At 42.0% G+C, this 23,613-nt stretch overlaps 1 protein-coding gene across 3 annotated transcripts in view; it reads left to right on the forward strand.

Annotated features, from left to right (window-relative positions):
• tbx4 (T-box transcription factor 4) overlaps positions 1 to 23,613 on the forward strand; it is a 94,568-nt gene that overhangs the window by 50,762 nt on the left and 20,193 nt on the right. For all 3 annotated transcript variants that reach the window (XM_078422125.1, XM_078422126.1, XM_078422124.1), the window contains exons 4-5: positions 13,766 to 13,885; positions 14,774 to 14,921. In XM_078422125.1, the coding sequence (XP_078278251.1) occupies positions 13,766 to 13,885; positions 14,774 to 14,921 (268 nt within the window). The remainder of the gene's footprint in view (positions 1 to 13,765; positions 13,886 to 14,773; positions 14,922 to 23,613) is intronic.

Consider the following 23,613-nt stretch of genomic DNA (forward strand, 5'->3'; position numbering starts at 1 on the left):
TGAGTGGTCTGGTGTCAGGGATTACTAGGAGTTAGTGGAAATGTCGCATTCTTTTCATGGAGGCTTTCAGAACATCTATGAATCTTTTCCTCCATGTTCCTGGCAATCTTTTGACAGTATGCTTCTCGGAGTAATGCCTGATTCAGTAGTCTGGAACTGGGCCATGCGATGATATGGCCTGCCCGATGGAGCTGACATGTGTTATTGAAACTTTGGTGCTGGAGATTTTGATTGAAAGATGCAACACGGAAACAGGCCCTTTGCCCCACCGAGTCCATGCCAATCATCGATCACCCATTCACACTAGTACCATGCCATCCCACTTTCTCATCCACACACCACACACTAAGGGCAACTTACAGAGGCCAATTAACCTACAAACCTGCATATCTTTGGGAGGTGGAAGGAGACTGGAGCATTCGGAGGAAACCCACACAGTCATAGGGAGAACGTGAAAATTCCACACTGTCAGCACCTGAGGTCAGTATCAAACCTGGGTCCCTAGCATTGTCCGGTAGCAGCTCTACCAGCTCCCCCACTGAGGTGTTTGCCTGGGTAAGGATTCTGATGTAGGAGTTGGAGGATTTTGTGGAGACAATACTGATGGTACCCCTCCTATACCCTGAGGTACTTGCTGTAATAGCCCATGTCACAGAGGCACACAGGAGGGCATGGGGCACTGCTGCCCAGCAGTCCAATGGCTTTTGGCCAGATTTGAAGTCTTGAACTTCAATCATCTTTTCCTCACGTGGCCAAAGGTAATGCTAATCATGGATCGTTATTGCCAGAGATCCAGGTTGTACAATGAGAGAGTGTGTGTGGGGGGGGGGGGGGGGGGGGGGGGGGAGGCAGGGGGGCATGAACGGAGGGAGAATAACTTTTTTGCAAACGTTTAGAATCAGGTTTATCCTCTTATATTTTCAGTGAAGAATTCAAAGATGATTTAGAAATCAAATTCCACTGGCGTGAGCATCGTCTGCAGCCTGGCGCTCAGTGCTTGAAGCTGGGGTGACTATGTGTCTGAAATGTAACTGTGGCAGGCTGCATTGCCTCCCATTTGTGAGGTGCAGCAGTCAGCAGTGCAGTGAGGAAGATTGAAAGAAGTGTTGGTGCTCTGACCCAGCCAACAGGTCTAGATAGAATAGATGTGGAGAGGATGTTTCCAGTGGAAACGTAGAAACATAGAAAAAATAGTTGCAGGAGTAGGTCATTCGGCCCTTCGAGCCAGCATCGCCATTCAATATGATCATGGCTGATCGTCTCAAATCAGTACCCCGTTCCTGCTTTATCTCCATATCGCTTGATTCCTTTAGCCCTGAGTTAAATCTATCTAGTAGTGGGAGTCTAAAACTAGAGGACACAACCGCAGAATAAAATGATGCACACCTATAGAATGGAGATGAGGAGGAATTTCTTTAGCCAGAGGGTAGTGAATCTGTGGAATTCATTGCCACCAGAGGCTGTGGAGGCCAAGTCATTGGGTATTTTTAAAACGGAGATTGATAGGTTCTTGATTAGTAAGGGTGTCAAAGGTTACAGGGAAAAGGAAGGAGAATGGGGATGAGCGGGTAAAAATAGATCAATAATGGTCAAATGGCAGAGCAGACTTAATGGACTGAATGGACTGAATTCTGCTCCTATGTCTTATGGTCTATGTGCATGTGCATACTGACTGATACAAATAAGTAGAAAATATACAGACAGACTTCGGTAAGTACCCACATACAGATCATGTACGGCTCTGATTTTACCCTCTAAAACCTTTCAACATTTTGAACACCTCAATCAAATCATCACTCAGTCTCCCTCAATGAATGTGTCAAGTTTAAGCAACCTGGCTTCAGTAATTTATCCTCAAAGGTCCAGTATTATTCTGTTGAATCAAGGCTGATAGTCCTTTGAGGCCAATATATCCTTCCTTAGGTGCCATGGGCATTACTGCTGGAGTCTGGCCAAGACCCTGTACATCTGAAACACCACATCCTCCCTTTGTAGCTGGTCCACTCTCAATTCCATTGGGCTGCTTGAATGCTCTTTGTACATGTCTGCTAATTTTAGATGATTTATATACATGTATACTAAACATCCTTATTCACTTACAGTTCCTTGTTCTCACCACTTATACTCCTTTTTTAAGTTAGATCCAAAAGAAAATGATTTGCTGGATCCAAAAATCCAGCCTGCCCAACATAAATTAAATATAGTTTTATCCATTCACTTCATTTCTCAATATCCCTTTGTCCCTTGACTCAGACACAGAGCACTCTTCAACATCAGGATACTTTTGGTGCAAGTATTTGCTTTCCCATAAAACTAAAAATATAGTTGTGCTACCTCCAACATCCATTGTTCTGATTGAAATCTCAAATGCTAGGTTAAGGGTTAATAAGCCAGTCTGAGCCACTGTCAGATGTGATTGCAAATCTCTTAATTCACTTGGGACTCATGAAGCTTGATCCCAACCAGATCAAAGCTGTTAGCTTGAACTTGCACCCTAGCTCACTGTGGACGTTTAATCTAAAGATGCACTCAACAAGATAAGGACCTCCTTCTTCTGCAAAATCAGCTACCAATATTAACTAAAGCAGCACAGGAGCCCTTGAGTTACATAGCATCCTGAATTTCGAACACTCTGTGAAATATTCATCTTCACTGAGTCGCTTAGTTGTAACTCTCACCAAATTGAGTAGTGGAAGCAGCAGCACCACGGGAAGTGACATGATTCCAGCGGAAGACCCATTATCACCTTGTACGAGAAGCTAGATCTTGGCAATAAATGTGGCTCTGATGGCAGTGCCTACATCTGAACAACGAATAGTAAAAGGGTAGACTGATGGCAGTTCAGACTAGCTGTTCTATCCTTGTGATATCTCCCAACTGATAACACCATTTATTAATAATCAACAGCTTCAAGAGAAGTGAATGAAGGAATATCATGGAGCTCCTGCGGTAGTTGTCAAATTTCCATTGTATGGACTACTTTGGTTCCAATTAACCAACTCTAAAATTGGCAGCAGAGATAATAAATGGTAGGGAATTGATATTAAAGTGAGCAGATAGAAGTTCTTTGGTGTATTAATATGTAATGCCCTCATGGAATTTGGATCTGTGCTTTTGATTCCCCACACAAGGTCCCAATCTAGGGATCTGCTGAGTGACTCTCAGAAACCCAAAATGGCAAAAAATGGAAGTGAATTTTTGTGATTGTTCTCACCAATACCTCCTACCCAGGTACAGGAATTGATTTTAGCCCATATCCTACAACCGGTAGCTACAAGTTAAATGTTGTCATTTCTCACTATTACAGAACTAAAAATAGTTGGTTACATAATTAATTCCAGAAACTAAACAGAGCCAGGGTGACATTGGAAGAATCGAGGGTGCAAATCAGCACTTGTTCGCTAAGCAATGAAAGGATCCAAAGGCAACAAAATAACCCTGGAGATGCACACTGAGGTGGTTCAATTCAAAACTAGAACAGTATAAGCACAGGAACAGGCCCATCGGCCCACAATGTCTGTGCTGAACAGGATGCCAAGACAAACTCTTACCTGCCAATTCAGAACAAAGTAATGGGAAAATAAGAATGAGAATAGCAATTAAAAACATAATCAAGAATTATATTGTTAACATTGGAGTGGCCCGAAGGACATGGGAAGGGAAACAATGTTCCTTCAGTCACTTTGAAAAGTGAAATATTCCAAACGTTTGCCCAGTTGTACATCTATCACACAATGAACCAAGTACGGTGTTAAAACATCAAAGAACAAGGTGGGGTAAGGAGATTGGTTTTATTTTTTAAAATACAGAACAATCCCACATTTCACAAGCACCGAGTGAACAAGGGGAATGCTTTCGAATATACAAAAAGCCAATCATAACATCTGTCCAGATTTAGTCCAGACTAGATATCACATCTAAACCTTTGTATCCTGTGGGCTGCATCATTAAGCCACATAATAAGACACCGAGTGCCGGAGCAACTCGGTGGGTCAGGCAGAACATGAATAGGTGATATTTCAAGTCAGGTCCCTTCTTCAGACAGATTTTGGTGGGGAAGGGAAAGATAGCTGGAAGGACAGGATAAAGTCGGGCAAGTGATAGATTGATACAGGTGAGGGGGGTAATTGATAGGCAGATGATTGGACAAAGGCCAGAAATGGAAGAACAAAATGTGTGAGATCAGGATAGAAGAATTGTGAAGAAGGAAGATATGTAGGTGGAAGAGGAAGGGGAGGGAAGAAATAGGTGTGAGTTCAGATGGGGCCCAGGGAATAGAGAAGGAGGGAGGAGTGAGAAAATGGGGAGAGGGAGGGTGTTGGGTTAGTCACAAATTAGAGAATTCAATGTTCATACTTGGGTTTCTTGTAATCCCAGGCTAGCTCAGTTTGTAATCATTTGGATTGGAATTAAATTAAATTAAATACAAGTCAAGACTGTCACACATGAGGTGGGTTCGGAATGTTGAGCAGAACTTAAACTGAGGCTGGAGTGCCACATGGGTCTGGTGCAGATTTATTTTGAAGTTAACTCTATTAAACATCAGTTCACAGGATAGAGTATGTTTTACCTCTGGATAGCAGCTTTCAGAATTAATTACACTGATCGGGAGTAGGGAGGAGATTAGGAATGTCTGAATTCAGTTTTCTGTCCCTTGAGAGAGGCTGGGGAAGTGCTGGATACATTTTCCTGATACAGATCCATGCTTTGTGGTGACATTTGCTGCATCTGGCAATGGAGTCGGAGACAAGGTTTCCCAGGAAGCTGTGTGTTCACAGCCTGCCTGTGTGATTAGCAGCTTGGGATCAGCCAGGTAGGAAACAAACTGTGACTGGATAGGGCTGTGGGAGTGGTACATCGTTAATGCGCCGAGTACCAGCCCAGATGAAAACAAGACACTTAACATATGGGCAATAAAAATACTTCTGTTACCAACGAGAAACAAAAAATATAATGTTGGATAGTGCTTAACTCTGATTACCATTAACCTGCTGACATCATTTAGGAGTTGTAAAAATACCTGAAGATTTCTCAAGAGGAGTTACAAAGAGATGCCTGAGCTGGAGATGAGACTAAATTGTCCCCCCGCCCATTCAGGCCAACTAGACCACAACAAAGCTAATGATCCACACCAACCCCCTATCGTGCTTCACTTCATTCCACGTGTATTCACGACAAGCGCAAGGACAGACAAATAGATGCTAATCTGTACATGGGATTCCCGTGGCATCTCTCAGTTATCCAACTGGACAATAATTGGTTCAACATGGCAAACGTTTCTCGAAATCGTGAGGGAGAAGAGAGAAGTAAGGAATTGCAGAGACTGGTTTGCAGAAAAATAGCGCGACAGTGGGAGAAATGGGTGCACACCCAGGTGGGCACAAGAAAGAGAAGGGAAAAAGCCTTGGGGGATGTTACGTTAAATTGGATATGAGAATAGAGAAGTGAGTAGAGGTATCAAGTCCTTGTGAGATGCTTCTTAGAAGAAGTCAGGTGTGCAATGTCCAAGTACCTTGGTGTCTTCTCACCAGTGGGGTGGGGAAATGATGCAGGAAGAAAGTGAACGGAGCAGAAGAAGTGAATTGTATAGAATGGTGGTTGTGGTAGGGTGAGGTGGTGGTGAATGATGAAACCGTTACAAAGCATGAAAGCGAATGTCTGTTCCATCTGTCATACAGAGCTGACAGAGCTGACCACGGGAAGACATGAACCCAGTAACTGGTGTCCTGTCAGAAATCTGACAAATTCATTTCTCAGTCTCACAGACTCTGACAGAGCACAAAAAGCACCTTGTCTACGGACCTGACACCAGATTAATGTGGCTGCAGACGACACCTCCTCACGTCCAGAGACTTCATTTCTTTTGTTTGTGCTGGTGACAGTGAGGTTAGATTTGAAAAATTAACATGACACAAGAACTCCCATTGAACTGGCCTTGTTTGTTATTATGAGAATTGCCTCTGGCGGACCCTAATCCAGAACTTCAAAGCGAATGGACTTCACTGTATACACAGCACCAGGAGGGCTGCTGGAAGAAGGCATGATAAGAGGACGCAGAGACCTAAACCATTTAAATACTTAGAGTGGAGCAGGCTCTGTCAGGCACCCCCCCCCCTCCCCCTCTTCTTTGATCTTGTCTGAAGCATTTTCTTAGAGTAAGAATCTATCACAAAGCACTAAAAGTAGATCAGCCAGAGAAACACTATAAAATAACACAGCTTTTAAAAGCAATGGGTTAATTTATCCATAAGGTGCCAGAACCCAACACTCTAACAACTGCTGCTTATCTCCGCTGTGTGATTTGTGCAGCCAGGTGATGATAAATTCTGAGCTCAATAGGCTGGGTAATTCACAATTCCCTTCCCCTTCAGTGGATGGCATGCTTGGCACTGTCAGGAGCTATAGATTCAAGTTCTATGCCAGAGACCAGAGTTCAAAATAGACCCTGATCGTCCCAGAGTAGTGCCAAGGAAGAGTTACATGTTCAGAGGTGCGACCTCTCAGATTTGATTATAAACAATGGCAATGTAGTATACCCGTTAATGGCATTTCCATTATAAGCAATGGATCTGCTTCTCTTCATTGGTTGGGGCATTATATAAGAATAATGGAGTCATGTTGCAGCTTTATAGGATTTTGGTTGAGCCACATTAGAAGTGTGCAGTTCTGGTCACCTCATTACAGAGAGAATGTGAAGGCTTATAAAGAGAGGTTGGAACTTACAGCTAACAGGCCCTTCAGCCCACAATATCTGTGCCGAACATAAGGTCAAAATAAAAAAAATCTCATCTGTCTGCACATGATCCATATCCCTCCATTCTCTGCATATCCTCATGCCTATCTGAAAGCCTCTTACTGTAAATGCCACTGTTGTATCTGCCACCATCCCTGATAGTGTGTTCCAGTAACCCACCACCGTCTGTGTAAAAAACTGGCCCCACACATCATCTTTAAATTTTGCTCCATTCATCTTAAATGAAGATTAAGTTATTGACATTTCCACCCTGGGAAAAGGTCACTATATGTGCCTCTCATAACGTTACATACTTATATCAGGATAAAAATACTATCTTCGACAATAGACAATAGGTGCAGGAGTAGGCCATTCGGCCCTTCGAGCCAGCACCACCATTCAATGTGATCATGGCTGATCATTCTCAATCAGTACCCCATTCCTGCCTTCTCCCCATACTCCCTGACTCTGCTATCCTTAAGAGCTCTATCTAGCTCTCTCTTGAATGCATTCAGAGACTTGGCCTCCATTGCCTTCTGAGGCAGTGAATCCCACAGATTTTCAACTCTCTGACTGAAAAGGTTTTTCCTCATCTCCGTTCTAAATGGCCTACCCCTTATTCTAAAACTGTGGCCCCTGGTTCTGGACTCCCCCAACATTGGGAACATGTTTCCTGCCTCTAACATGTCCAACCCCTTAATAAACTTATATGTTTCGATAAGATCCCCTCTCATCCTTCTAAATTCCAGTGTATACAAGCCTAGCCGCTCCAATCTTTCAACATACAACAGTCCCGCCATTCCGGGAATTAACCTAGTAAACCTACGCTGCATGCCCTCAATAGCAAGAATATCCTTCCTCAAATTTGGAGACCAAAACTGCACTTAGTACTCCAGGTGCGGTCTCACTCGGGCCCTATACAACTGCAGAAGGGCCTCTTTGCTCCTATACTCAACTCCTCTTGTTATGAAGGCCAAATTCCATCTTCTCTAAGATAGAGTAAAAATAATGAACCTTACATAACTATGATGGTGGCTAACTGTATTACTATAGAATCAGCTGGAGCCTATTTTCAACCAATGAGGAACCAAACAAAAAATATGATGGTTAAATGGTAAGGGAGTTCTGCAATGTGTGTTTTAGGTTTCGCTGGAGTTTCCTTGAAGTGTCTTAGGGGTTGTTGGTGGGGACACAGGGAGAGGCAGGTGGAGGTACTGGGAATGGAGGTGGAATATGTGTGTAAATGTGTTAGGGACTGTTGGACATTCATACAATGGAAGGGGGGGGGTTGTTGGAAGGTGAGGGATTGGGTGTTTAGGGCAGAGGGTATAATATGAGATATAATATGTGACTAGTCCCTTATCAAATTCATACCTCTAACAAAAGAGGCAATTACTTGATCTATTTCTCTACTTCAGTGACCATTGCATTGACATGTGGTCGCATGGTGCTGCTGTTCCCAGTACTATGTTTCCTGGAGTTGAACAAGATTGCGTGGATTTCTGAGCTAAATGACACCACTCTGGAAAATCAGTCTAGATCTTCTGTTGTGGAAAGATACACACAATGTGGACTTCAGAAGGGCTAAACATCCAAGGACGTACACGCCACTGGAGATAAATGGGTCTACTGTGGATAGGGTGAGCAGTTTTAAATACTTGGGAGCCGCATCACAGAGGATCTGACGTGGGCAACGCACATCGCCGCACTGGTGGGTAAGGCAAAGCAGCGCCTTTACCACCTTAGACAACTGAGGAAATTCAGAGTGTCTCTGAGGATCCTTCATTGCTTCTACTCTGGGGCTGTAAAGAGCATCCTGTCCGGCAACATTACAGTCTGGTTTGGGAACAGCTCTGCCCAGGACAGGATGGCCCTGCAGAGAGTAGTGCGTTCGGCAGAACGCACCATGGGAACTACACTCGTCCCCCTGCAGGACCTATACATCAGGAGGTGCAGGTCCAGAGCAAGTAAGATCATGAGGGACCCCTGCCACCCCAGTAACGGACTGTTCCAGATGCTACGATCAGGCAAACGCCTCCGCTGTCACGCTGTAAAAACGGAGAGGATGAGACGGAGTTTCTTCCCACAGGCCATCAGGACTGTCAACTTTTATAACCCCAGAGACTAAATTTTTGTCTACACTATAGTATCTTATTAACTTTATTTATATGCTGTAACTGTAATTCTTTTTTGTGCACAATCCGCAGGCATTGCCGCTTTCATTTCACTGCACATCGTGTATGTGTATGTGACAAATAAATTTGACTTGACTTGACACACAGATGAGCTGTTTTCCCCCTCAGATGATATTTGTTTCTTACAGTCAAACAGTTGGATCATCGTGTCAAAATGCAGAGAAACAGGCATTTTAGTCCACCTTTGAAGTACATCAAACATTTTTTCACATCCCCGAGATAACCCAGTTCAGCAACTGCACAAATCAGGGACAGAGCATGGGGAGAGCTAGTGAACCCTTCATTTTCTTGGTAGCCGGTTTTGACAGTCCTATCTCCAATTAAACACGGGAGCATGAAAACAGCTCGGCAAAAAGGAAGTACATCAAACATTTGTTCACATCCCCGAGTTGTAGGCTGACCAACTGGTACAAAATGAATGGGAAATCTGTTCAGATTTATGTCATGTTTATGTCATGTTTACTGGATTTGACAGAAAATGGAGATGTGTATAAATTTGGGTTCCCACAACCAAACCTCAGAGGAAAATAAATTGACTTTTAAGAAGTTAGTTATTGATGCAACAAGTTATTTCTCCGAAGTAGGTAGGCATAGGATGGCAAAATACAAGGCTGACAACTGTTATTCTAATTTTCACACATATTGGTTGGACTCCTCCTGATTTTCCTCAGTGTCCTAACCTCTTCAACATTCACTAGAGAGATTGTCCATGGATCAGTTTAGTGTTAGCACCTCTGGTCAAGGTTCTGACCCTTGGTACAGGTGCAGCAACAGCAGATTAGGTGTTTAAGGTGCCCAAAATGATTAAGAAGTGAGGATGCAACACAGTGAACAGTGGTTGACAATTTAGTCATAAGAGCATGTAAAAAGCACATTACAATAAAAAAGAGGAGAGGGTGGGGAAGGAAATCGTAAACTTTCTAATCAACTCCAGGCCAGTCTAGTATATCTGTTGGAGCAGCAGTACTGATATAGATCCCGAGATTGAATACTCTCTGCCACATGTAGTTAGACAAAAGGTCTGGCATAGGAAGATATTGCCAGATTCGAGGGCAGTTGTGGGAGGTAGCAAACACAGAAGCAGCTAGTTTCATTGGTATGCCCATGTTCTACTTTTCTTAAATGTTCTACTTTTCTTAAATGTTCTACAATATTTTGCTCAACTGGAAATGAAATAGTCTTCCAGATGACACAATAACTCACTAGTCTTAGCTTGGTCATGTGAATTATCCTGAATGTGCATTAATTAGTCATTGGCACAGTGGGTGTTGAACTTGTGAAACAAAACACCATAATAGTTGGAGATAGATACAAAACGATGGAGTAACTCAGCGGGCCAGGCAGCATCTCCGAAGAATAGGTGACATTTTGGGTCACATGATCATAAGATCATAAGTGATAGGTGCAGAATTAGGCCATTCGGCCCATTAAGTGTACTCTGCCATTCAATCATGGCTGATCTATCTCTCCCTCCTAACCCCATTCTCCTGCCTTCTCCCCATAACCTCTGACACCCGTACTAATCAAGAATCTATCTATTTCTGCCTTAAATATATCCACTGACTTGGCCTCCACAGCCTTCTTTGGCAAAGAATTCCACAGAATCACCACCCCCTGACTAAACAAATTCCTCCTCATCTCCTTCCTAAAAGAATGCCCTTTAATTCTGAGGCTATGACCTCTAGTCCTAGACTCTCCCACTAATGGAAACATCCTCTCCACATCCACTCTATCCAAGACTCTGAAAAAGTCTGAAGAAGGGTCTCGAACCGAAACGTCACCTATTCCTTTTCTCCAGAGATGATGCTTGACCCGCTGAGTTACTCTAGCTTTTTATGTATATCTTTGGTTTCAACCAGCATCTACGCTTCCTTCCTATATATCATAATAGTTGGATTCTCTGACACTCGGCACCCCTCTGTTCCTCAGGCCAAGGGACAATAAGCACCTGACAATTTTTGGTCTAACCATTGTTGATATAAATTGGAAGGGAAAGTTTGGATTATTGAAGGTGACCATGAAACAACTGGATTACTGCAAAAACTTTTATGGTTCCCGTTCTTGCCCAGACTCACCACTGTGGAAAATTCATTGGTGTCCTTTGATATAGCCCAGAGAGACGTTCAGTTGTAGGGGCAAATAGATTTGGCCATAAGTGCCATTGCCTTGCTGGTGATATTCAAATACTGCAACAAATGAAGTAAAAAACTATAAATAAAGATATTGTTGCTCTCGCACTGGTACTATGCAGCTTTATACTTTTAATCACAGGTGTTGAGAATAATGGCATTGACAATAAGAGGCTGTAATAGTTAGAATGATGACCATGATAGTTAGAATGTTTGCAGGCAGTGACAGATAGGACACTACAATGACACTGGCAATAATCATAGAACCAGTGACAACACTGGTGAATGGCAGCAGGACACTCAGAGACAGTCAGAATGTTTTGTTCACATTGGCAGACAATGATGGTTAAACACTGGCAGGCAGGCAGTAACAGTCAGAACGGCAGCATTGACTGCAGTGAGTGGTAACAGTTAGAACAGCACATTTGCACTGGTGGGTGATGATTGTTGGGGCAACACAATTGACACCGGTGGGTATGTCTCTATGGCAACAGTCGGAATAACAACATTGGCACTGGTAGGTATGACAATCAGAAAACTGTCTATGATAGTTACAGGTCTCTAAAACACAATTACCAGGACAAAACAGTGAAAGAGTAGAGTAAAAAAAATGTGGGATATTTTACAGTATGTGACCTGTTGTAACTCTGGTGCATTGCATGGGAGTTCTCAAGAACAGCAGTGAGGAGGGGGACAAGCTTAATGTTATGAAAACATTTAAAAGCAACTTATCTCTGGCGTTCTGTCATACAACATGGTCCTTATCAAAATAATCAACTGTCCCGTGGAATTACATTGAGAAAAAGAAATGGAGGGTATTTAAAATGAACCCATAAAACATTTTTATTAATTACATTCCCTGAATATAAGCGGACAAATTTTGAGCATATCATATTTAGTGACAAGGTCCAGAAAATTCACAGTGGATCACAGATAGTTAAAAATCCCATGAGGATGTTAATAAAAATTACAAAATGAAAACCAGAGATCAGCAGGTCAACCGGGCAGCAAACTCTCCTAGAGCTTAAAAAAGCACTTCCATTCTGGTAAAGCTCTGATACTTTCAACTACATTAGCGGACTATAATTCTGCTACTTGAGTTCTCTGTGAACCCACTTAAAAATGTCCAGATATGTCAACAATATGAATTTCACATGCCTCGACTCTTTTTACGGCCATTAAAAAAGCACTTAAAATTTAAAAGGCCAGGCTACTTTAGCTGCTAACTTCAGGCATGTGGGCTGAGCAACAAATTATTTTCCAGAAGCCATGACTAATAAATCCCGGTCAGTATGAAGCTCTCTCTACTGATAGGTCTCATTAACTGCCCCCACTCTCTCCCACTTCCCTTCCTTGCTTCTCCTGCCTTCTGTGTCAGTTTAGAAATCCCCTCACCCATCGAAGTTCTCTGAACACTGAATAACACTGGCCATTGAACAATTATCATCATTGGCAATCACTAAAAGTCGAGTAGGATTGTCCTTCTAGTGGATCCTTTCTGTTGGGCTTGAGATGACTGAAGAGGCCGATCCCAGACCCACAGACTTTATTGCAGTGTTGGCAAGAATATATTGGTGTTGGGCCTTCTTGGTGTTGAGTTTCTCATTTCATTGCTGGCGCTAAACAACAACCAGGAATGGAAACTATTATATTTCCTTCACCCAAAAATCAAAGTCCAACTGAAATACCACATCGCATATCTTCCCATTCATTAGCCAGAAATAATAGTGACAACATTAATGAAGAAAGACAATAAATTTCAGGAGACGTTCTCCAGTCCACTATTGTAATGTAGGTGATGACCTGTTTATTCTGAGTGAGCTAAATACCCCGACTAAATTGAATGTGAAGGATTAGCATTAAGAGTTTAACAATTAATATCACTCAAATTGATTTAAGTAGGAATATAAGAACAGAACCATACTATTCAGTCTTTTAAAGCTGCTCTGCCAATGAAATAGATTATGATTGATCTGCAATTTATCCTTATTTGCCTCCTTGGGTTACATAATTCTTAATATCCTCACTTAACAAATAAAATCATCAATGCCTTTTTGTACTATTATTATCTGGTTACCGAGTATTTACTGTATTATTGATTATTGTAAATGTATTTGTATGTTATTATATTAGTGGTCCTGTAAAGCTACAGCAAATAAAAATCTCACTGTCCCGTTCCTGATGTATTTTGCAACTGAACATTTGGCTCTTGGAAACCTTGACCTTTAAATTTTCAAAGTGATGTCTCCAGCAGCCAATTTGCGAAAAGAGGATTCTAGATACTACTGTGTGAAGAAGTGTTCCTCAATGTCAACGCCATGATTCCAGCTCTAAGATGAATCACCTTGTCATGGAGTCGCTACCAGGGAAAATAATTTCTCTCGATCGAAATTCCTAAACTCATATAAATGATTTAAACAGTTACAGTCTTATAAATTCAATAGAATGCATGCTTAGACTGTGCAAATTATTCTCAAAATCTACTTGTTGTAAACTTCTTATTTCTTTCATGATCGTAAATCATTTTTTAATTTCTCAGGATGTGGATGTGGTTTGTGGGGTTAAAATTTACTACACTCCCGAAGCAATCTTGTGAAGTTGTGGTGTACAATCTTCGTGAGCTGATGGAATGGTTTTGTACATGGGGACAGTTGTCTATCATCATAATTTGCCATCTTGATATCATTTGGTCTCTCTACTTCGTCCAGGCGAATGTTTCCGAGTTACAAGGTGAAGGTTACAGGGATGAATCCGAAAACCAAGTACATTCTGCTGATCGACATTGTGCCTGCAGATGATCATCGATATAAATTCTGTGACAACAAGTGGTATGTACTTGAAACTTGAATCTTCCAAGTCATTATGTATCAATAGATACTTGGAGCAAAGATAGTCTCTTTGTTCTTGATTGTGGGCCAGGGGAAGCTTTAATACTGAAGGTGCTCCTACAAAATTAATAAATGACACTGACTAGAAGGATCACCTTGTTCCAGCATGTTTGTGGCTATTTGACCGTAAAGATAATCACAAGTTACCCCAAGCTTTTTGCTAATTAGTTAGCCACAAATGATGAGTGGGTACCTGAATCTACTGGACACACAGGAACTGCAGGTGATGGAATCTTGAGTAAAACACAAAGTAACTCAACAGGTCAAGCAGCTGCTTTGGAGGGAATGGACAGGTACCATTTCAGGTTGGGACCCTTCTCCAGATGCTATTGAACAGAGAATAGTACAGCACAGGAACATCTCTTTGGCCTCGAACGTTGAACATGATACAACATTAAAGTAATCTTTGCTGCCTGCAGCTGATTCTTAAATCTCCGTTCTCTGCAAATTCCTGTGCCTATCTAAAAGCCTCTTAAATGCCACTATCATATCGGCCTCCACCACCTACTTTGGCGGCATATTGCAGGCACTCACCACTCTCTGTTTAAAAACTTGCCCCACACATCTCCTTTCAATTTTGCCCCAATAAGCCATTGCCCATTTCTCCCACTGGATGATGGCCAATTTGTCCCATTCCCCTCCTCTAGTCTTACAGGATTATAATTCCAGACCCTATCAATCTGCTGCATAGAATACATTTTTCCTTTTGTCCTCTTGTTGTCAATAAATCGATCTCCTTTTGGTATCGACTGTCTGGCCAGAAAATCATAGCATACTCACTGCCTTGGGTTCCATACGATACGTTTAACAGCTGCTCATTTTGTGCAGGATGGTGGCTGGAAAGGCAGAGCCGGCCATGCCCGGGAGGCTGTACGTGCATCCGGATTCACCAGCTACAGGGTCACACTGGATGCGGCAACTCGTCTCCTTCCAGAAACTGAAACTGACCAACAATCACCTGGATCCATTTGGGCATGTAAGTGGGCAAACAGGCAACGTTTTTTGATCTTGGTAGTGGTTAATTATTGTTGATGCTGATACAGTAATACATTTAGTTTTACGTGTTATCCAGACAAATCATACCATATCATATTGTATAGGAGTACCTCTGGTAGTGTGAAAGAGAAAATAAACAGAGCGCAGAATTTAGTGCCACAGCTGCAGAAAGAGTGCAGATAAAAATAGTGCAAGGGGCACAATTAGGTAGATTGGAAGATTGGGAATTCATCCTGAGTATATGAGCGATCCATTCAAGAGTCATGATCAATTCCCCTTTAGGTGAAAGAATAATATCACCTTGCTTCCACTATCAATTCTTTATGATCCTACGCCTGTCACTCTAACAGGAATGTTATCAACTCTTTCATTGGCTGTTTAAAACATCAACCAACTGAATAAAGATTACAGGACTATTTCTAAAATGCTTACGTTACTATAATGCCTTTCACAATCTCAGGCAGTATCCGTGATTCTTTACTGTGGATGGGGCACCTTTGAAGAGAGGTCATTTTCTGATGTGGGAACAAGAACATTTGAGCACATCAAGATCCCACACACGGTGACATGATAGTGACCAGATAATCCGTTTCAGGGATATTGAATGGGGATAAATACTGGCCAGGAAGCCATGAATAAATCCTTCAAAATGCTTTTCCTTTTACCTGAGATGGACAGGGTGCCCAACAATGTTCTGCTCCCTTAAAGCAGTAAGTACATGCTCAGGCCTCTGACTCTGGTGAGAGTACTCCCCTTTTGTATCTATCTTCGGTGTAAACCAGCATCTGCAGTTCCTTCCTACACATTTCGTCTGCTCCACCAATGTTTACATCTCCAATCATGAAAGCTCCATTCTAGTGGAATTACATTATATACATTTTAAATGTTCAGGCAATAACTTTAAGTCCCAATGTGCAGCACAACATTGTCCATGTCTTTGTAAGAAAATAACTGCAGATGCCGGTACAAATCGAAGGTATTTATTCACAAAATGCTGGAGTAACTCAGCAGGTCAGGCAGCATCTCAGGAGAGAAGGAATGGGTAACGTTTCGGGTCGAGTCCCTTCTTCCTCAGTCTGAAGAAGGGCCTCGACCCGAAACGTTACCCATTCCTTCTCTCCTGAGATGCTGCCTGACCTGCTGAGTTACTCCAGCATTTTGTTCATGTCTTTGATCTCCTTTGGTAGACACAAAATGCTGGAGTAACTCAGCAGGACAGGCAGCATCTCTGGAATCAAACATAGCTCCTTAATATGGTCTCAACTTTACCAAGTCTGAAGTTCAATCATCTTTCCAATTCTGCTCTTAATTGATTGAAAGATACAGCAAGGAAACAGGTTCTTCAGCCCACTGAGTTCACACCGACCATCGATCACCCATTCACACCAGTTCTATGTTATCCCACATTCGCATCTACTCCCTTCACATGAGAGGCAATTTACAGATGACAATTAATCTACAAACCTGCACATCTTTGGGAGGTGGAGGAAACTGGAGCACCCAGGTCACAGGTGTGGTCACAAGGAGAACGTGCAAACTCCACACGGACAGCATTTCACACAGACAGCACCCGAGGTCAGGATCAAACCTGGATCTCTGGATAATGATCATAGGTACTTCATGTCAGGATGCTATGTGTTGTCACTGTGTAATTCTGTTAATGGCATAGGCATGGACTTTACATCAATACATACTGTATATAAGCAGATAGATGTCCTGAAGCAATCTGCACTCTGTGGACATTTACAGCATGAAATTAAACTGTGATATAAGTGTGTTTAATGCATGAAATTCTTTTGCCTCATTTAATAGCATTGAATTAAACCATCTATTTTCATTGATTAAAGGCTGTTAAAATAACATCCAAATGAACTTCATAAGTTGTTTTTAACTATTTTCACACTAACATTACAGTGCTCTATTTCGAAGTGAAACGTTTAATGACTAATTCTAAGATCTTATTGCAGAGAGTGTGGATTTGAGATAGCAATATTACACGGAGAAAGGAATTTAAAGTGACATTTCACAGTTCACATCCTCAACTACTAATTACAAAGGTCTGCACAGCCTTTGAACCACTTCAACTGCAGATGAATGTCAACTATTCTGCACAGCAAGATCCCATAAACAGAAATAAACTGCTCGTTTATTTAGTTTGATGTTGGTTGAAGGGTAAACAATGGTGGGGATTCCACCAGAACACTGGTCTTCTTCCAGTCCTGCCTCAGCAGCTTTTAATTCCACCCAAAATTACAGGGCTATCAGTTGACGTTCCATCCTCTATCAATGCATACGCTCAGTGCAATACTAAAATGGCAGCTTATTTTACATGCTTAAGTGGGCTTCTAACAATGAGGTACGAGGGCAGTCTTTCATTGATGGGTTGGCAGTGAAGAGAGATAACACCTTCAAATGTGTAAGAAGGAACTGCAGATGCTGGTTTAAACTGAGGATAGACACAAAAAGCTGGAGTAACTCAGCAGGACAGGCAACATATGTGGAGAGAAGAAATGCGTGACGTATCCGGTCTGAAGAAGGGTCTCGACCCGAAACGTCACCCATTCCTTCTCTCAAGAGATACTGCCCGTTCTGCTGAGTTACTCCAGTTTTTTGTGTCTATTAACAGCTTCAAGTACCTGGCCATTAACATCTTGGATGACCTGTTCTGGACCCAGCACATGCACGTAATCATGAAGAAGGTATGCCAGTGTCCGTACTTTCTTAGAAGTTTAAAGAGGTTTAGCATGTCCTTGAATACTCCAACAAACTTCCACAGATTTACTGTAGAAAGTATCCTCACTGATTGCATCCTGGCCTGGTATGGTAATTCCAATGCACAGGAAAGTCAGAGGCTGCAGAGAGCGGTACAATCCAGTCCATTGGAGGCCCAGCCCTCCATACTATTGAATGCATCCACATGGGGCAATGCCTCAAGATGGCAGCATCTTTTATCGATCCCGACCATCTGGGCCATACCCTCTTCTCACTGCTAATGTCAGGCAGGAGGTACAGAAACTTAAAGTCTAACACCACCAGTTCAGGTATAACTACATTCCTACGATCATCAGGTCCTTGAAATGACCTGCATAACCCTAATCCTACCTCTGCAGTGTAATATCACTGACCTCCTCTTGCACTGCCATGGAAGTGCATTCACTATGTGTTGTTGCAATGATGTCTAGTTTTTTTGCAGTCTCTTTCCTTTCACCATTTTGTAGAATTTATTTATAATTTCTGTGTAATTTATGTTTTTTTGTGTATTATCTTCTCTATGTGCCTGCGATGCTGCTGCAAGCAAGACTTTAAGGCCATTTGGCCCATTACGTCTGCTCTGCTATTCGATCATGGTTGATCTATTTTCCCCCTCTCAATCCCATTCTCCCTTCTCACCACACCTTTAATGCCCTTATTAATCATAAATCTATCAATCTCCGCTTTCAAAATGCTCAATGACTTGGCCTCCACAGCTCTCTGTGACAATGAATTCCACAGATTCATCACCCTTCTGGCTAAAGAAATTCTTCCTCATCTCCATTCTAAAGGTACTTACTGTTATTCTGAGGCTGTGCCTTCTAGTCTTCCACTACGGGAAACATTCTCTCCATATCCACACTATTTAGGCCTAGGTACAATTTTCATCTTTATAAGTAATTTTCAGTGTGCCTGCACCAACACTGCAATTGTGCATATGGTAATAAACTGAACTTGATTTGACCTGACTCAGAATGAGGACTGCAAATAAAAATATACTATTATGTTCCCTCTGACATTCACGTACACCCAGACAGGAATTCATTCTGGAACAAGAATAATAATGCTGGGCATTCATTTTAATTCTAGTCAGACCTATGTAGACAGAGGCTGGAATTTTAGGATTTAACCTCACTCAAAGCGCCGTCTGCTGAATAAAAATTAAATAAAAAATCTGCTGCCATCAACCACATCTCTATAAGCAAGCTGTCATAACAGAGTTTGCGGATGATAAAATAAGTAAAGTGAAACTACTAGCACAGGCGTGAAGCTATGCATAACTTCTTGAGCAGTATGATTCAGAAAAATAATTCAGTTGGCAACTTACTGGCAGTGGAAACTGTGAAAGGGTGGGAACTATAGCGCTGTACCTCCTGACGTGACCATTCCAATGCTCGCTCAACTGGCTCATCTTTCGTTCTCCATGGATCAGCTCGTCCAAAATTCTCAAAAATAAAATCAGCAGTGCCACGAAGAAGAAAGTCATGGCATTTTCTAAAAAACATAAAGTTGGTCCATCAACTGTGAAATACTGGAAAGGAGTTAATGCAGCACTGTGACATGAGCAAAGAGCAGTCTGACACAAGGGAGCCCTGAAGTGCTCGCCCCATTCTATTTCCCCTAAGTTGTGCTCATTAGGTCCTCAGTTTGAAGGGCTCAACCTTAATCTCATTGTCAGAATCACTTGCACCATTTACAAATGATAAGAAAGGAGTTTGGAACAGAGGAAGCAAGTAGATGTCACTCTGTCGTCCAGACCAGACCTCATTGTGCCAAAGAAAAACGAGTGACACAAGAGCACATTCTTTCATTCATTAAACACTTCTGAAGATGAATGTGTGCACCAGTTATTGGTTACTTACACTGAACTTGGTTCTTCTGCTATTTTCGGAGAGCACACTAAATGTGCGTTAAGTTAAAACAATTCAGACAGCTTACTGGTGACTAAATATGTTGCTGATTATAATTTATTAATAGATGCAACGAGGAGAGCAATTGACTGGCAAAGTTCATGCTTTCCTACTTTTTATACGTGCTCTTTCACTGTGAAATGGTTAACGTCTGCGTAAAAATGTCATATACAAGAATTCAGCATTTGTAGTTTGCTCGGTACTTGAATGGGAATGTGCGGATTGATTCCGATGACTATCAATGGGGAAGTTTCAAACAATAACTTACATTTCAAAGTGCCTGATAGAAAGAGTGATCAACAGTGACCAGGAAATCCTTATGGGTTTTTAATAGTCTACACTTTTGTGTAGTGCAATATTCTGAGTTAAATTCCCTTGGTCATATCCTGCAATGTCGAAGGTCTGTTTGTTATTGTTCTTCTTATTAAAGCTTTTACTTTGAAAGGGCATTGTCAAAATGCAGAAGCAGAATTTTAGATGTGGAGACATAAGGAACTGCAGATGCTAGAACCTTGAGCAAAACACAAAGTGCTGGAGGAACTCAACATGTTAAGTGGTCTGAAGAAGGGTCCCGACTCAAAACTTCGCCTGTCCATTCCCTCCACAGATGCTGCTCGCCCCACTGAGTTCCTCCAGCACTTTGTGTTTTGCTCAAATGTAGGCATGATTGGTGGCAGGTTCTCTTTGAGTGAACAGATGTGTTCTTTCAACAATCTTGATGGTTATTTTTCTGGTACTAGTCCAATGCATCCTTACATCTTATCATTTTGATTTATTACTTCCGAGCTGCTAGTTATTAAAATGGTATTGAGAACACTTGTTGTATTTCAGTTCTAACAGAAGAAAGTACACACATTAGCACTGTTCTTAATTTCTTTCTCTTAAAGACTATAACTTCAAGTTCAATTGTTTGGGTCTCAGCAGAAATAAGGATCATTAAAACTCAGTCTTGCCATTTTTCTGACCCCTTACTAGAGTTCAGTGGGAGACGGGGAGGGGTGAATTTGGGGGAATGTAACACCAACCTTGGACCCTTTCCCCATGCCATTCCACATGATATTGAGGAGTGATAGCAAGTGATTGGAAGAATTGCTGGACTGTGCCAGCACTTCCACCTTTCTGTTGAATTCTTGAAAAAGCTAGCAGTTGCAACTGTCCCGAGGGCAGAACAACTATTTTACTGGGCATGCAAGACTCCCATGGGGAGCTGAGTATTATTTTAGGTAACTGGTTCTTTGAGCTTGATACAGTTTTGGCTGGATCCTTAGTGGAGTGACTGTGAGTCACTCTGCCTTGGTGGGCGCCAATAAGGCACTCGTGCAGATGGATTATACAATTGATTGTGTCCTCGGAATCTGAAAAAGGATCTATAGCATTTGGGATGACAGACCTATTTGTTTTGCATGCCTGTTGATGGAACATGTGAATTTGATTTTTGGCTCATTCCTTCACAATTTAATTTGCTTTTCATATTTTCCACTCTGTCAGAATAGCGTTTCCATGTTTTCTGCACCATTTTCATTGGATGTAAAGTCAAAGATGTGATTTGCTGCTTCCTAGACTATGACAATGCAGTTTAGGTGACAACTTGATATGACAACCACAGGAGAGTGGGACAATTCATTTACAGAATGTCTCTACTTTTGGAAGAACAAAAATTTCTGTTGCAGTAGTTGGGCAGGGGGGACATTAAAAGATGTAAAAAATACCTTTCTTGTGATAGAGCCTTCCATTTGTTCCAGTAGTGAATGGAAGTGAATAGAACTGCCATAATATTTTACAGAGATCCTCTCTCATTATTCTCCCTGTGATTCCTGCTGCTGGCTGACCATGTTTTGACCCAGATGCACCTCTAGTCTTTGTCACTTACTCCACTTATCTGTCCATTAACCTCCCCCAACCCCATCCTTCCTCACCTGTATCCACCTATCACTTCCCAGGCTTTGTTCAGTTCCTATCTCTCTTTTCCAGTTTTCTTCCCCCTATTATAATTAGTGTGAAGAAGTATCCCGATCTGAAACATCACCTGCGCATTCCCTCCATAGATGCTGCCTAATCCGCTGAGTTCCTCCAGTGCTTAGTGTTCAGCTCGAGATTTCAGCACCTGCAGTTCCTTGTGTGTCCAAATAACTTTTTAAGTGTTTCCTTGGTCTGACATGAAATTGTGACACTAAATTTGAGCACAGCTATAACTAGATAATTTATTTTTGTGATCTTGAGTAGAAAATTAATTTCACCACAATGAAACCTCAGTATTTTCTTTTGAAAATTGCTGCAAGATGTTTTACTTCCATCTGATAGAGTTTCTGATCAATTGACTATACACTGGAGTGTCCGTCCATTGCGTCTGATATCTATAGGAAGATGAGCCCATATTCTTCTGACTCAGGCATTGATGTCAACTGAGCCCTGGCTGACACCCTAGAGGTCACTTTCTGCAGAAAATACCGTAGGAAAGTCAAATATCCAGCTACTCTACACTGAATATATGTTGAAACAATGAACTGCAGATACTGGCCTACAAAAAAAATCACAAAGTGCTGGAGTGACTCAGCAGGTCAGAGAGAACATGAGAGGTAACTTTGGTCAGGGCCCTTATTCAGAGTCTAAAGAAGGGTCCCAACCCAAAACGTTACCTATCCATGTTCTCCAGAGATGCTGCCTGACCCGCTGAGTTACTCCAGCACTTTGAATCTGAATATACAGTATGTTGGCTCCATTGTTTCCAATAAGGATCCAAACCTGGAACAAAGCTGGATTTCTACCAGATACATACAGATAAGAGAACCCGCCTGTAAATTACCTTTTTTCGTCTGCAAAGAAACCCAGATTCTGAAATGGTCTTTCAACATTCCAAGCATTCTTTGGACTGTTGTCCCTGTTGTTCTCTGGAAAAAATCAACAATAAAAATAGAGGTGACATTTAGCACTTGATATCGTTATCAAGCACTGGGCTTAGTTTCCTTGTCAGTCGTCAGAAGAAAAAGGATTCAAACCCCACTTCAGAGGGGGAAGATTTAATAGGAACATGAGGGCCAACTTTTTCAAACAGATGGTCCGATGTATATAGAACGAACTGCCTAATGAAGTATTTGAGGCAGTATGATAACTACATTTAAAAAGCATTTGAAGGCAGACACAAAATGCTGGAGCAACTCAGCAGGACAGGCAGCATCTCTGGAGAGAAGGAACGGGTGACACTTCGGGTCGAGACCCCTCCCCAGACTGACCAGACTTTAAAAAAGCATTTGGACAGGTAAATGGATAGGAATGGTTTAGTGGGATGTGGATCAAACACATGCAAATGGCACTATCATACATGGCATTAGGCAAAAGGCCTCTTTCCATGCTGTATGATTCTATGATTCTAACTGCAGGAGGAACTCAGCGGGCTAGATAGCATCCTTGGAGGGAAATGTTTGTGATGGGCAGGTGAGTGGGGTGGGAAAGAACCTGTGTGTTGTGTGAAAGAAGAGTATGTGTGGGAGGATCTGGGTGGATAGAGGGACCGAGATGGAGCAGGTTTCCTGAAATTAGAAAATTCAATGTTCATGCTTTTGGGTTTGTAGGCTATTGGGGTGGAATATTAAGTGTTGTTCATTTAGTTTGAGTTTGGCCTTAACTTGACAATGGAAGAAGCTGAGGTCAGACAGGTCAATTTGGGAATTGGGAAGGGAATTGAAATGGCAACCAGGAGCTCTAGATGGACATGGCGGACACATTTGATGTGACCTTCTGTACATTGGTGAGACCAAGCGCAGACTAGGTGACTGCTTTGCACAGGTGCTCAGCAAAGCAGTCACCTAGTCTGCGCTTGGTCTCACCAATGTACAGAAGGTCACATCAAGTGCACCTAAAGCAAGAGACTCTATATTGCATTGAGTCTCCATGTTGAACAGAATCGACTTGATTTAATTGTTTCTAATGGTCAAAAATGTCACTGTGGATTATGATCCCATGTAACCTCAGCACTCATAGCACTTCAGTCATTGTTTACCATCATCTCCCTCA

Source organism: Rhinoraja longicauda, chromosome 26 (genome assembly GCF_053455715.1).
Source record: "Rhinoraja longicauda isolate Sanriku21f chromosome 26, sRhiLon1.1, whole genome shotgun sequence".
In the NCBI taxonomy this organism is placed as follows: domain Eukaryota; kingdom Metazoa; phylum Chordata; class Chondrichthyes; order Rajiformes; family Arhynchobatidae; genus Rhinoraja; species Rhinoraja longicauda.